General features: G+C 57.9%; 1 protein-coding gene across 1 annotated transcript in view; it reads right to left on the bottom strand.

Annotated features, from left to right (window-relative positions):
* NCKAP5L (NCK associated protein 5 like) overlaps window positions 1–12,899 on the bottom strand; it is a 33,930-nt gene that overhangs the window by 1,911 nt on the left and 19,120 nt on the right. Inside the window, exons 2-11 of the mRNA XM_006755552.2 lie at window positions 11,780–11,841; window positions 10,651–10,808; window positions 9,905–9,973; window positions 9,753–9,791; window positions 8,929–9,048; window positions 5,990–6,103; window positions 2,420–5,040; window positions 802–961; window positions 451–532; window positions 4–143 (exon numbers count right to left, since the gene is read on the bottom strand). Of these exons, the coding sequence (XP_006755615.1) occupies window positions 4–143; window positions 451–532; window positions 802–961; window positions 2,420–5,040; window positions 5,990–6,103; window positions 8,929–9,048; window positions 9,753–9,791; window positions 9,905–9,973; window positions 10,651–10,773 (3,468 nt within the window). The 5' untranslated portion in view covers window positions 10,774–10,808; window positions 11,780–11,841. The remainder of the gene's footprint in view (window positions 1–3; window positions 144–450; window positions 533–801; window positions 962–2,419; window positions 5,041–5,989; window positions 6,104–8,928; window positions 9,049–9,752; window positions 9,792–9,904; window positions 9,974–10,650; window positions 10,809–11,779; window positions 11,842–12,899) is intronic.

Raw genomic sequence — 12,899 nt, 5'->3', positions numbered from 1 at the left:
CGCTGGGGGCCCCCCGGGTGGGGGCTCCAGCCGCGGTGGCTTGGTCTTGGGAGGATTCTTGCTGGGGGTCCCACTGCTGCCATGGTCTGGGGGCGGGAAGGTCCCAATGCCACTGTCCAGGGTTCGAGTCAAGGAGCCACAGGCTGGGGGAGGGGAGGGTAAGTCATGAATGTGAGGCTGCAGGTGGCTCATCCACTCTGCCTTCTTCCAGCTTCCTGCCCCAACCTAGGCTCCACCCCTGGTCCAGGCCCCCCCTATGTGGTCCCTGCCTATCCTGTCCCACCTTCCCGAGGTTGGAAGGGTGGCAGGTACCCTGAGTGTAAGAAGTGATATTTCTGTGCAGCCCCAGGGCCCGCCTGGTGATTGGTACCAATATGGCACTCAGGGCCCGGCATCGGCTGCAGTGACAGGAAGGGGTAAAGTCCTATTCTTGGCCCTTGATCTACTGACCTGTGAAGTGTGAGGTGGGCACTGGCTCGGCCAGGCTGACCTCTGAAGGCATCTCTTCCCGCCTTCCTGGCTCGCTGCTTGGCTGTGGGAAACAGGAGACCTCTGAGCACATTCGTCCCCTACCCCAAACCCTCTCCTAGCCTCATCATTAGGACCCCTGAAGTATGGATCTGAGAGTGCCCAAAGCCTTCCAGCCCTCAGGAGGTCCTCTCCCCTTCCCAGGACCACCCACCCCCACCCGAAACGCATTCAGCAGCTTCCAGGCCCCAGGGAGGGGAGCCCTCCAGGGTTAAGAGATCTGACAGGACCAAGAGACCAGCCCTCCACCCAGCCCTCGTCCCAAGAGCTTACCTTCCCAGGTTTTCCGCAGCTCTGAAGAGGGCCCACCAGGCCATTTCGGGGCCCACAGGCTGGCCAGGGGTTCTTGGGGTCAGAGGACACTGGCTGGAAGTCACCATACTCAGGTTTGGGCTCCCTCCAGCTCTTGGGTGGCAGCTCCTTGCCATCCACCCTAGGGGCAATAGTGCAGAAGGAGATGAGGGAGGCCTTGTTCCCACCAATGGTGTGGGTCTAGTAAGACACCCCCTCTGTCCCTGGGGAAGGGGACATATCCCTGATGGTGTCCCACAACAATCCCTTCTGACAAGGGAACTCGCAGAGACCCTAGAGCAGTGGTCAGCAAACTGCGGCTCGCGAGCCACATGCGGCTCTTTGGTCCCTCGAGTGTGGCCACGAAGTTTTAATCGCACTGTATGTGCGCCCGCACGTGGTATTTTGTGGAAGAGCCACACGCAAGGGGCCGCAGTTAGCCGACCACTGCCCTAGAGGAACCCCAGAGGGATAGCAGGGGCTGGGAAGATGGGAGAACTCTCCCAAAATTACCCAGAGTCAAGCTTAGAGACCACGCTACAATGTTGGCAGATAAATGGCAAACCTGGTCACATCCTGGCCCACACAACACACCCAGCCTGGCCCAGCTGAATCTGCTGTCCAAATCACACCAGACCTGGGCCCAATTCCTGCAGACATTCTGCCTTAACCTGGCCCAGAGAGAGCAACCCCAAGCCACTCTGTAAACCACAGCTCCCATTGCTGGTTCTGCGGCAGATGCCAAAGGTCATGATGGGAAGGAGACCCCCCTTTGTTCCATAGCAGGAGTGGGGTACCCTTTTTCTGCCAAGAGCCATTTGGACATTTATATCATTATTCGCGGGCCACACAAAATTATCAACTGAAAAATTCTACCCAGTTTGGCTCAGTGGATAGAACTGAAGAGTCCCAGTTCAATTCTGGTCAAGGGCATGTGCCTTGGTTGCAGGCTTGATCCCAGGACTTAGATGAGGCACAAATCGGTGTCTCTCTCACATCGATATTTCTCTCTGCCTCTCCCCCTCCCTTCCATTCTCTCTAAAATATCCCTGGGTAAGGATTAACAACAATAACAAATTATCCTGCTATATTTGGTCAAACATTTAATTAACTCACCCTTAATGCCTTGGCAGGGCCAGGCCAAATGATTTCATGGGCCTTACACAGCCCTTGCGCTGGATGTTCCCCACCCCTGTTCTATAGGATGGGAAACCCCAGAGTGAGACTTCATCAGGCCATGGCCAGGAACTAGCATCTCTTGGACTGTTGTGTGCAGGCATTTAGGTTGGCCGCCTCACCCGACACCGGAGATGACCCAGGAAAGTGTGGACTGTTCCCTCTTCCCAAATGAGAAACTGTCTCAGCAAGCTGATTATCAGCCAGAGAGGCGGGGAGCTGGGGAACAAACACCCCATCTTTCCTCTTGGTCAGGCTGCGAACCCCCCAATATTTTGGTAGCATTTTGCTTGACCTCTGACCCCTTCCGACTTCTGCGAAGCCTAAGCTCCCAGGCCAAGGGTTCCCAGCCCGTCTCTGGTGTACCCATGGAGAGACAAGTGTCCTCAGTCACCAAGCACCTGCGACTGTCCCAGGCCCTCACCTGTTGAGCAGCTGCTGCATGAAGGTGTCTGCGCCCTGGTACATGCCAGCCAGCTGACCCTGGACCTGCCCCAGCCCTGCACTGGGCCCTGGTGCTGGTCCCCCGGGCCGCGGCCGGGCCCTGCTGCTCAGGTAGGCCTTCTCCTCCTCCAGCGCCCGGCGCAAATCCTCTGCCTTAGCCATCAGCTTGGAGATGTTGAGGCTCTCTGCCTCCAGCTTCCGGGATTCTACCTTTACCTCCTTCCGGAGCGGGGAGCCCCCGCTGGCCCCTTCCTTGCTCTTGGTGGCCTCTGTGCGGCGGTTTAGTGCTGGCAGCTTGCTCTTCTTAAGGCCAAACCAGCTGGCAATGCTGCTAGTGTTTCGGTGCTTAGCCTCGGTGCCTGGTGCCCGCTCCTGACCCTGGAGCCGCAGTACGTTCTCCTCGATGCCCTTCATCACCTTCTCCTCAATGGCCGAGTGTAGGGCACGCCCCTCAGGACCCTGGCTTGGGTCAGCAGGGCCAGGTGCTGAGGGTGTGGGCTGAGCCATGGTGCTACCACAGTCTGTCCAGGGTGGGCCCTTCCCCTTGTCAGGCTTGGGGGGCTCCTTGGTGGCTGGCAGGGCCACAGGTCGGGGCACCACCTTGGTAGGTGACTTGGAAGGTAGCTTTGTCGGGCTGCCGTGGGGGCTCTTACTGGGTTTGCCCAGGCTGGGGGCTGAGGCTGGCACTTTGGCAGGGGTGCGGGGCACCTGGGGACACAGGGCCCCTGCCAGCCGGCTCTTGGCCAGCTCCACTTTGGTGAGGCAGCTCCTCGGTGAGACAGGCTCCAGGTCCACGCGGGCCCCCATGGAGTGGGAGGAGTAGACTCGGGCCCCGGGCTCCCCTAGGAGTCCAGGTTCCTGTTGCTTTAGGCTGCTTGTGCCCAAGGCCACTGCCCCCCGCAGGGCCCCCTTGGCTTCTGGCTGCTCAGGGGGCCTGGGGATGGAGAGTGCCAGGTCTCCAGGACTCTCCCCTGACCTCCCTGCTCCCCGCACCTTCTCGGTGCCAAGCCTGGCTGGCACCCCGTTCTTCTCTGGGCCCTGGGACCCCTCGGGGCCCGTCTTCAGCTTCCCCAGGGCTGCCAGCCTGTCCCGCAGAGGGGTGTGGCCAGGATCTCCAGGTCGCCGTCCTGCCCCCTGGTTGGGCTTCTTGGCTGAGCTGCCTGGGGCCCTGCGGCAAGGATGGGGAGACTCCAAGCCTGCCTTGTCCACGTTTTTCTCCTGGGGGCTCCCGTAGGGGCAGGATTCTGGGAGGCAAGGGCTAAGGGGGGCTCCGGGGCTTCTGAGGACCTCAGGGGCCTGCTGCACCTCCAGAGTTAGTGGTGGGTAGGTGGGCACCTGCAACGGGGGTGGGGGTGGCTCTGGAGAAGGCCCCCTAAAGGTGCTCCGGGAAAGGTCCAGGATGTTCTCGTAGCAGGGCGACCCAGGGGACAGCGTGGTGGAGAAGGCTGGCTGGGGAGGTCGGAGCTGTGCAGAGTCCGGGGTTGTGGAGCAGGGTGAAGGGCTGGTGGGCAGGCCCTGGACCCCGTCTGGGGACAGTTCTCCTCCACCCAGGCCCTTTCGGGCCAGCAGTGGGGAGGGGCTGCCATCTGAGCCGCTGTTCCGGCAGGGGATTCGGGAGTTCCGGGGGAGCTGAGGGCTGAGCTGGGGGCCTCCTGGGCTGGGGACCTTCTCCGAGGCTGGAGGCAACTTTAGAAACTTGAGCCCTCTGGCTGGAGAGGGCAGAAGGGGTCCCTGGGCTTCCCCGGGAGAAGGGGAGCCGATTTGGAGCTTGCTTTTCACCTGAGATGAGGAGTGGGGGTGGCCAGGTCGAGAGCCCAGGGGGGCGTCCCCCGCACTAATGAACATGCTGAGGAAGGGGAGGGGCTCCTGGCCCTCTGAGGTAGCACCAAAGACTGGCCTGTGAGCCTCTGGAGTACCCGCACCCCAAGCTGACTTGGGGAAGCCTTTGGACTTGGATAGCTGTGGGGGGCCCTGGTCTGGGGAGGATGGCTGCCTGGAGCCTGGGTGGTCCCCGTTGAGTGGGCCGGTGGCCCCGGCCAGGAAGGCCTGTAGGTAAGACTCTGTGTCCTCAAGGAGCTGACCCAGGTTCAGCTGTTTGTGGGCCAGGGCCCCAAGCAGGGTGTCGGGGCTGGGTGCCTCATTGGGATCACCTGCCTCATCAGAAGAGGAGGAGGAGCTGCTGCCTGGGGCACAGGGTGGACCAGAGATGGCTCCTTGGGCCTGCAGGGAGGCCCTACTAGGGCCCCAGGGCCGCCCAGCACCCTCTTCCTCCCCATGGCTCCCCAAGAGGCGCTCCCAGTGTAGCAGGCCTCCCAGGCTACCAGGGCCTAGTAGCAGGTAGGGGGGCCAGGGGGAGGGCTCGGGCTGGGGTGGGCCACACAGCTCGCCGTTGATGGGCTCTGGGGAGCCAGGACCCTCGCTTGGAGGCCGCCAGGGGGTGGCAGGTGAGCAGAGAAGCAAGGGGTCAGTCTCTTCCAGAGCTCTCAGCACCTCCAGGATCTGGGCTTTCTTTCGAAGGAATGGGGACAGGGCATCCAGCGCTGGGGGTGGGGCAGCCGGGGGTCCTGGGCCTCCTGGCCGCAGCTGCTGCTCCCAACACACCTTGGGGGAGAAAGAGCATAAGGAGACCACGTGCAGACCCCGGGCCTGAGCTGCGCATAACTGTGTGTGGCAGGGACACCGCTGGCCTGGTTTTGTCTGTCCCCAAGAGGAATGGGCAGCTCCTGGGATACGATGGCTCCTCCTCCCTAAGGATCACTGAGCCCTGGTTAGTCCAGCTCTTTCTTGGCATGACTGGGGTTGGGTGGGGACCCCATTTCCCTTCCTGGCTATCCCAGCCCTGCTTTCCCACCACTTCCCACTGCTGTTTGGGTCGGCAGGGCTGACCACCGACAACACTGACCGCTATGCTTGTCCCGGGGAGGGAGGCCTGTTCATTTTTCAGGCTCAGAAAGAACACAGACTCAAGAAGGGGACGTGATGCAGCCAATTCCTAAGCCACTGCAGCGAGCCCAGGCCCTTTTAGGTCAGACAGCGGCCTGCTGACCGGATCTCCATGGAGAAGAGGGTTGGGAATGACTCTACTGCAAGCCCATCTCGGCTTTTGCCCGGCCCCCTCTCGTGCCCAGTCCAGTCTGACATAGTGGTTAACTCCATGGGCTCTGCAGCCAGACCGTGTAGCTTCAAGAACCAGACCTACTACTAACTAGTTATATGGCCTTTGGCAAGTTACTGAATCTTCAAGCTTCATAGCATCATCTGTAAAACGGATGCTCGCTATGTTTAACCTCATAAGGCAGATGAGACCCAGGTGCTCAGCAGTGGCTGACACACAAGGGAGCCGTGACTCCTACTGCAGAAGTAACACATTTGCTTGCAAGGCCAGTGGTTGGGATGGGACCTATGTTTCTTGGTCTGAGGTGACACAGTCTGGTCAAGAACCTGTGCACGGGGCACGGCCTCCCCTGGGACTCATTAGAAATCAGCAATGGAGGCAACGGACAAGCCCATGGCCAGCAGAGCCACTGACCACCGTGCCCAGCCCTCCTACCTCTCTCTGCCCAGCACAGCGCCCCAGAGGCAGCGAGGTGGCCAGTCCCTCGGCGGAGCTCAGGGAGGGGGAGGCTGGTGGCTCTGATGGAGGCTGGAGTGGGGTAAGTGGGATCTGTAGGGAGAGGCAGAGTTAGCACAAGTGCTCTGTCCTAGGTCCCTACTTCCCCAGGAAAGAGTTGCCCCTTCAGGGACATCTCCTCGCCCAAGGTATGCTTTCACCGTCCCCACCACCTGGTCAAGGAGCCTCGGGAGACCAAGGCACAGGCAGACTGAAGTGCATGCCCAGGTGGCAGAAAGGTGGGGCGGTCCAGAGGCTTTGGGGGACGGGAGACATGGCTCCTGGGCCCGAGGGCAGTGGCAGGCCCACCCCAGGTGCCACTGCAGATCCAGGACCGCTCTGCTCTTCCTCAGGACCTCCTCCCTGGTTACAGAGAGCGCGCAGCGAGGCCCCTCCTGTTCTGACTACCTCTGAGCCCAGCATCACAGGCTGAGACTAAGGGAAGGGGACTTGTTACTGGGTTCCAGAAAAGAGACGGTGGTGCCAGCTATCACTCTGTCTCCCTTAAACAGTCTCACGTGAAGCTGGACTCTGAGGATTACAGAAGTGGTACTGAATCATGGGTCTCGTCTCTCTCAGTCCCTGAGGATGTCACTTCCTTCACTCTGGCATTTCAACTCGATAGCAGTCAACTGTAAGTCCTCCCTGTCTCTCACTCTCTGCAGCTCTCAGATCCTGTCTCAGCAGCATCTCTGCCTCCCCTCTGCCACCTGCAGCCGCCCCTGCAGCCCAGATCCTCACACCTCCTGCTGGATCTGCTCAGCATTCCAGTCTCTGACTTGGGTGGCTTCTCAACCTCCGATGTACAAGGCGGCCTAAAGCATGTTTTTCTTTCTTTCTTTTTTTTTTTCTTCCTGAAGCATCTTTGTGCTCAAAGCCTCCTCTGCCTGCTCACTGAAGACAAGTCTGAACTCCTCTGCCTGCATTCCAGCCAGCCCGCCTGGTCTTCCCGACGCCGGCGCCAGCTCTGCCTCTCACTGCTGCTCACACACCCTTTGTTCCAGCCCCGCTGAACAGCTTGCCGCTGCCTAGGCCTCCTGCTCTGTCCCTTCCACAGGGAATCGCGTTTCTCTGCCCCCCGTTGCACTCTCTTTAAATCTCTCATCCATCAAGGCCCAGATCCAATGCCACCTCATTAAGGGAGCCCTCCCCAGCCTGTCTCTGTGCCCAGCCTCCCCCACCTCTGGCTCTTGGGCGGCGCTGTCACACTCTGCTTTGTACTACTGCTGCCTGTAGACCTGCCTTCGCTTCGGCAGTCCCGGCCGTCAGGGGTTACATTTGCTCTGCACAGGCGACAGCCCTGTCCAGTTCCATATGTGTTGGCAAAGGCACTACTCATAACAAGAGCTTAATTAGCATCTCAATGGGGCTTTCATCCTAGAAAAGCACAATTTAGGAATAACATGAATAATGATAAATAGCTGCTGCCGAACACTGACCATATACTCTGGGCCAAGCACTATTTATTATCTTACTTAATCCTCATGACAACCTGCAATACAGGTGCCCTTATTCCCACCTAGAAGGAAAAACTGGTTTGTAAGATTATATAATTTGTCCAAGGTCACATAGCTAAGAATTAGCTAAGTTAGGGAGTTTATGTGAGGTTCATGCTCTTTCCATTATGTCATAAATTACCTCTGGGGAAGATGACTCTATGACCCCAAACCCCAAAATTCATCTAAAAAGCCCAAATTCAAATCCCAGAATTAATTTAAGTAAAAAAAAATGACTTAAGGATGATCTATACCTCTTTTATCACTAGTTACTGAGAAGGAATGGACGGGGTGAGATCGGCCAGTGTGGTTAGGCCTCTGGGAATTCCAGGGTGAACCCTGTAGCTGGGCAAGACCAGGGCAGGGGGGCTGCAGTCCCTGCGGCTGATTCACTCAGCTTTGTACCTGCCTGGTGACAGGGGTTCTAGACAGGCAGGGTCAGGCCTCCCAGGAGCTGAGGGCATCCTGCCCAGGGTCTGGGAGCCAAGAGCTGCCTGGTTTGTATCAGACAAACACACACACAGAAGGTACTTCTCTTCTTGTCAAGGTCAGAGGTGGGGTGAGGGTGCGCCGGCTGACTTCAGAACCCGGAGCTGCTCCTGACCCTCCTACGCCCGTGTCTCACCCCTGCAATGAGGCTTTCTGACAGCGTGACCCCAAACGAGCACAGGATTCACTCCGAGTGGGCTCCTGCTTCTCCCGGGTAAGGCGGGTGTCGGGGCTAGAAGCAGGGACCAACCAGGGTCTACGGCCATATCTGAGTCAGTGGGTGAGCATACAGGATGGGACAAAAGTAGGTTTACCGTTGTTTGTATGGAAAAATAATACAATAATAAATAATAATACCAGAATAAACTCTGTGTTTTGTAAACCTACTTTTGCCCCACCCCGTATGCAATGTGCACAAATACAGAGTTGTCCGGCCAAGTGCCTTTCCTGACCTCTCTGTGACACCAAGCGCTGGGTGCCTTCCACCCGGTCCCACCCCAGCCCCTGGCCAAGAAGAGGCAGTGCAGTGGCCAAAGGGGCCCCTTGGGAGCGTGAAATAATTACAATTTCAGCTTCCACCCATCTCCCCACACAGGGGGAGGGTAAGCAGGAACCTCTCTGTCGGTGAGATAGGATCCCATCCACCTGGGAGGGAAGCACCTGCAAGTGGGGGACAGCCCGGCTTGAGGGGACTCAGGGAGTTTCACCCCGTCTGAGGCGCACATCTATCAGGCCAGGCGGGCCTTCCCTGGATGGACTGCCTCCAGAATGGAGGGAGCGCTGGGCAGCCTGCTTCTGTAGGTGTTTTGGGGAAAGGTGGGTGGTGGTAATGATGGGGCTGGGGGAGGCAGGAAACTGAGGTGTGATGAGGGAAGGAGAATGGCTTATGCCCACCTGAGGGAGGGAGCCTGTCGTGAGCTGGAGTTTCTGCTGAAACAGGGAGCTCAGCATCTGGTTCTGTCGTTCGAGGTCAAACACTCTCTTCTTCAGCTTGATGCACTCCTCCCGAAGGTCCTGCCGCCGCCCGGGAGGAGGTGGAGGAAAAGAAGGAGAGTATACCAGGGAGGGTGGGTGAGCACACAGTTCCCTTCATCAGAGCAGTGGGCACTCCTCCCAGGCATGCCCTTCTCCTGCAACATCCTCCGTGAAGGAGGCTGCAGCTATCAAATCCTCAGGGGATGGTAAATTCTCTAAAGTTAACCACCCACGGAGGGAGGTAAATCCCATTCCCATTGGTACCTTCCCCAATCCTGGAGCCAGCCCAGCGCCTCTTAGAAACCACACATTAAAGAAGGGTCCATACAAGGCAGAGGAAGATCTAGGGGTCAGATGGACCATGTGTCGAGAAGTTACCCACAGTGCTTCAGTAAATATTTAGATGCCACCTTATGCTCCCAACATCAACACTGCTTTCAGGTCCATTACAATCTGGGGCCAGAATAAGAGAAGGATTCAAGCCCAAATCAAAGGTACCATAAGTCAGAGATCTGGCCTCACCTATGCCACCCCTGCCTCCAGATAAAACAGAACAAGCCCGTCTGAAGTGAGGAAGCGAGGGGTGGGGGCATCTTTGGGCCAATAGGACATTTCCGCCAAGCTCCCTCCTCTAGCCCCCATCAAAGGCTTAGCTGAGAAGGCTCAGGGGTCCCCTGTGGCACCCAGGACCTCTCCCAGGGAGGGTGGACTTAGGGGTGAGAAGGTCTCCCATGGCCACTTACCTTTTGGTTCAGTAGTGCCTGTACCACATGGTTGGCAACCTGGGGACAGAAAGCCCCGAGGCAGAGATGTCAGCCAACAGCCTTTATCTGGAGGAGACAAGCTATGCTCCCCAACCCTCCCCAGCATCAGTCCCACTGCAGACCCCACAGACCTCGTCCAGACAGCGCTCATAGGTCTCCCGCTGGTTTTCGTTGGCCTGGGCAAGTGCCGAGTTCTCTGCCTGCAGGACGCGGGAAGAGGGCAAAAAGGAGGCCATGGGACCATTATTCCCTCAGGGCAAACTCCTTTTAGTGAAGGGGAGGCAAGGAGTCTACTAATTACCCCCCTGCCCACCTCTTGGCTCTGGATGGATTCTGCCACGGGGAGGCCTATAGAGATGGGCTGAGGGCATTAGAAGGCAGAGCTCAGATGTCTGGTTTTCTGTAACCTCAACCTCAGTCAGTGACCAGGACCTAAGGTGGGAGGTGCTAAGAGTAACCCTGATTTCCCTGGGGAGAGGGCAGAGGAGACTGGCAGGACCTAAGAATGTGATGTAGGGCCTTCGTTTAAGGATCCATGTCCTTGTCCCTCAAATCCTGAGTGCCAGGACATCTAAACCCTTTTTCCTCTGTGACCACCCCTTTCCTCAGAGCATGAATGTGGGGGAGAAGTGGGGTAAAGAAGGGAGACATTGAGGGGTTAGGACAAGCCTGCCCCTGGGCATGCCTCCTGTCCCTGAGCGGCACCTCGCCTAGAGAGCTAAGGGCAGGAGAGGGCTTCTCAGAGGAGCTCTCCTAAGAATGTTCATCTCCGCTCCAGCCTGGCCAAGGGGGCTGAGAGGAAGGGCCGCCGCACCCAAACACCCCACCAAGCTCGGAGGAAAGGGCAGCCCTACTGCCCCCCGCGCCCCGCGCCCACCTCCAGCTCCCGCAGTCGGTGCAGGAGCTCCTGGCAGGTACCCGGCTCCATGCCGCCATCACCACCCGCTCCTGGCCTCGGGTTCTCAGGACTCCCAGCCGGCTGGTCCATGGCCTCTGACATCAGGTCCTGGGAACAAGTGCGAGAGGCCGGGCACGCTGCTCCAGGGCCCGGGAGGTGAGCAGGGGAGGAGGACAAAGAGGAAACTTGTTAGTATTCTCGGGGTTGAGCTCAGTGGGACTGATGTGCCACGGACACTGTAACAACTCAGTCTAAGCTCTCTGGTCACGGGAAAAAGGCACTCTTCCCCTCTGAAGAACAAAAGCCATTGTTTGGTAAAGCCCCGTAACTGCACTCGGCCTGTCACAGGTCACAGGGGCACTGGCCAGGAGCTGAGAAACCTGAATTCTCCGCCGCGACTGGCATCCGTCTGGCACACTGCATCCTCCTGGCGACACCGAGAGGGGCCGGCCTGCCTCCAAAGATCCCTGGTCCTCTACAGGGGCTCGGCCCTTTACCCGCCTTTCCATTTGGCCAGCTCCTTCCTATCGTTCCTTGGATTATTCCAATCCAAGTCCACTCAGGTCTGTAACCGTCTCCCCCGGACTCTCGATTCCATGAGGGCATGTTCAGGTCACTGCCCAGGCTTACACTGCCTGGTGTGATACCTGGTGTGCGAGAGACAGACTGAGCACCAACTAAAGAGACCAGCCTGCCACTGCGTGAACACAGCCAGCCAGGCTTCCAACCTGAACTGTGCGTGTGATGCCCCACCCGCCACACTGTTGCCATGGTTACTGCCGGTACTGACTAGGCTTCATCTTCCATTTGAGTTTCAATTTCTCTGCCAGAGGAAAGCGCTCATTTCCTTCTTCTACACAGATATTGTGGAAATTTCCAGTAGATGGGAAACCCTTCCTCATGCCAAAGGGCGGAGGCTCCGGTTTACAACTGACTACTTGCCTCCCGGCCCCACCGAAGCCCCCACAAAGGAGCTTAGCACTTCTGGAAGAGAGGACCGCAGCACTCGTCCACCAGGCATCTGAACGCTCTCTCCTCCGTCGTCCTCCACCCCAGCTTTGCCCCTCCAGTCCCCATCAACAGCCGCACAGGCCACAGAGCCCCTCACCTGCCTCTGCTCCCTCGGCCAGGCTGGCACACTCACTCTAACAGCCAGAATGGTCACCTTGCCTGTGGAGAAACAGGGAGAGCATGTCAGCCATGCCTTCCACAAGCATTTACTTGGCTTCTGCTGTGTGCCAGGCGCGGGGCCACAGGGAAGAAGAAGCCAGCGAAAGCCCTGACTTTATGAAGCTTCCGTTTTATTGGGGGAGGCGGATAATACAGGATAAACCAAGGAGCATATGCTGGGTCCTGGTAAGACACTGAGGGGCGACTGAAGTCCAGATCAAATCCTGGGATGGGAAAAGCATTCTGGGTAGAGGAAGAGCCAGTGCAGAGGTCCCAGCTCTGTCAGCAATCACTCAGACACCAGGTGGACATGACCAGTCACACACGGTGCTTTCTGTCATCCGCATCACCACCTCAAAGGACTTCACAGCTATTATTAGCACCTGTATTTGAGATGAGGGAACCAAGGAAGAGGAAGTTACACTTGCATACACTGAATGGATTCTGTGTGTTGCCACTTTCTCATGCATCATTCCGCTTGATTCTCCTACCAAACGTGTAAGGGGAGCGCCAGCCTGGGGAGGAAGCAGGCTCCAGAGGCAAAAGATGCAGGCCAAGTCACATGGCTGGTTCGCAAAGCGCACTGGACAGGCCTGACTTCGCCACCCCCAGGGGGCCTCTCTGTGCACAAGTTGTACTGTAAGCTCCTTATATTCAGGAAGCTCTGCAGTCCCAGGGCTCCCGGGACAATGCAGTTAAACAGACCTGGGTTAGAATCCTGACTGCAAGATCTGGCTCCTCACCTACGTAACGGGGATAAGAATACTATGCAGAAAGGGTTGCTGGAAGGTGAAATGAGATCATGTACATAGTGTTCTGCGCGAACTCGGTAAATGGAAGCTTTTCATATCATCACATCCTGATGCAGGCACAGTGCAAAGTCCTGCAAAGAGCCTGCTGTTACATCCCCCCACTTCCGGTCTATTCACAGGTAGGCAGACCCCAAGTCACCTCAGCCGGGGGTGCCCACTAACGGGCACCTGAAGATCTGAGAGTGCTACCCAAACTGCCCTGCCTTCCAGGAGCTCCCCCTCTCCACACCAGAGCCCAGCAGCCTG

The sequence above is a fragment of the Myotis davidii genome, unplaced genomic scaffold (assembly GCF_000327345.1).
Source record: "Myotis davidii unplaced genomic scaffold, ASM32734v1 scaffold290, whole genome shotgun sequence".
Lineage (NCBI taxonomy): Eukaryota > Metazoa > Chordata > Mammalia > Chiroptera > Vespertilionidae > Myotis > Myotis davidii.
Note: the sequence above shows the minus strand (reverse complement) of the source record. Positions and strands in the feature narration are given on the sequence as shown.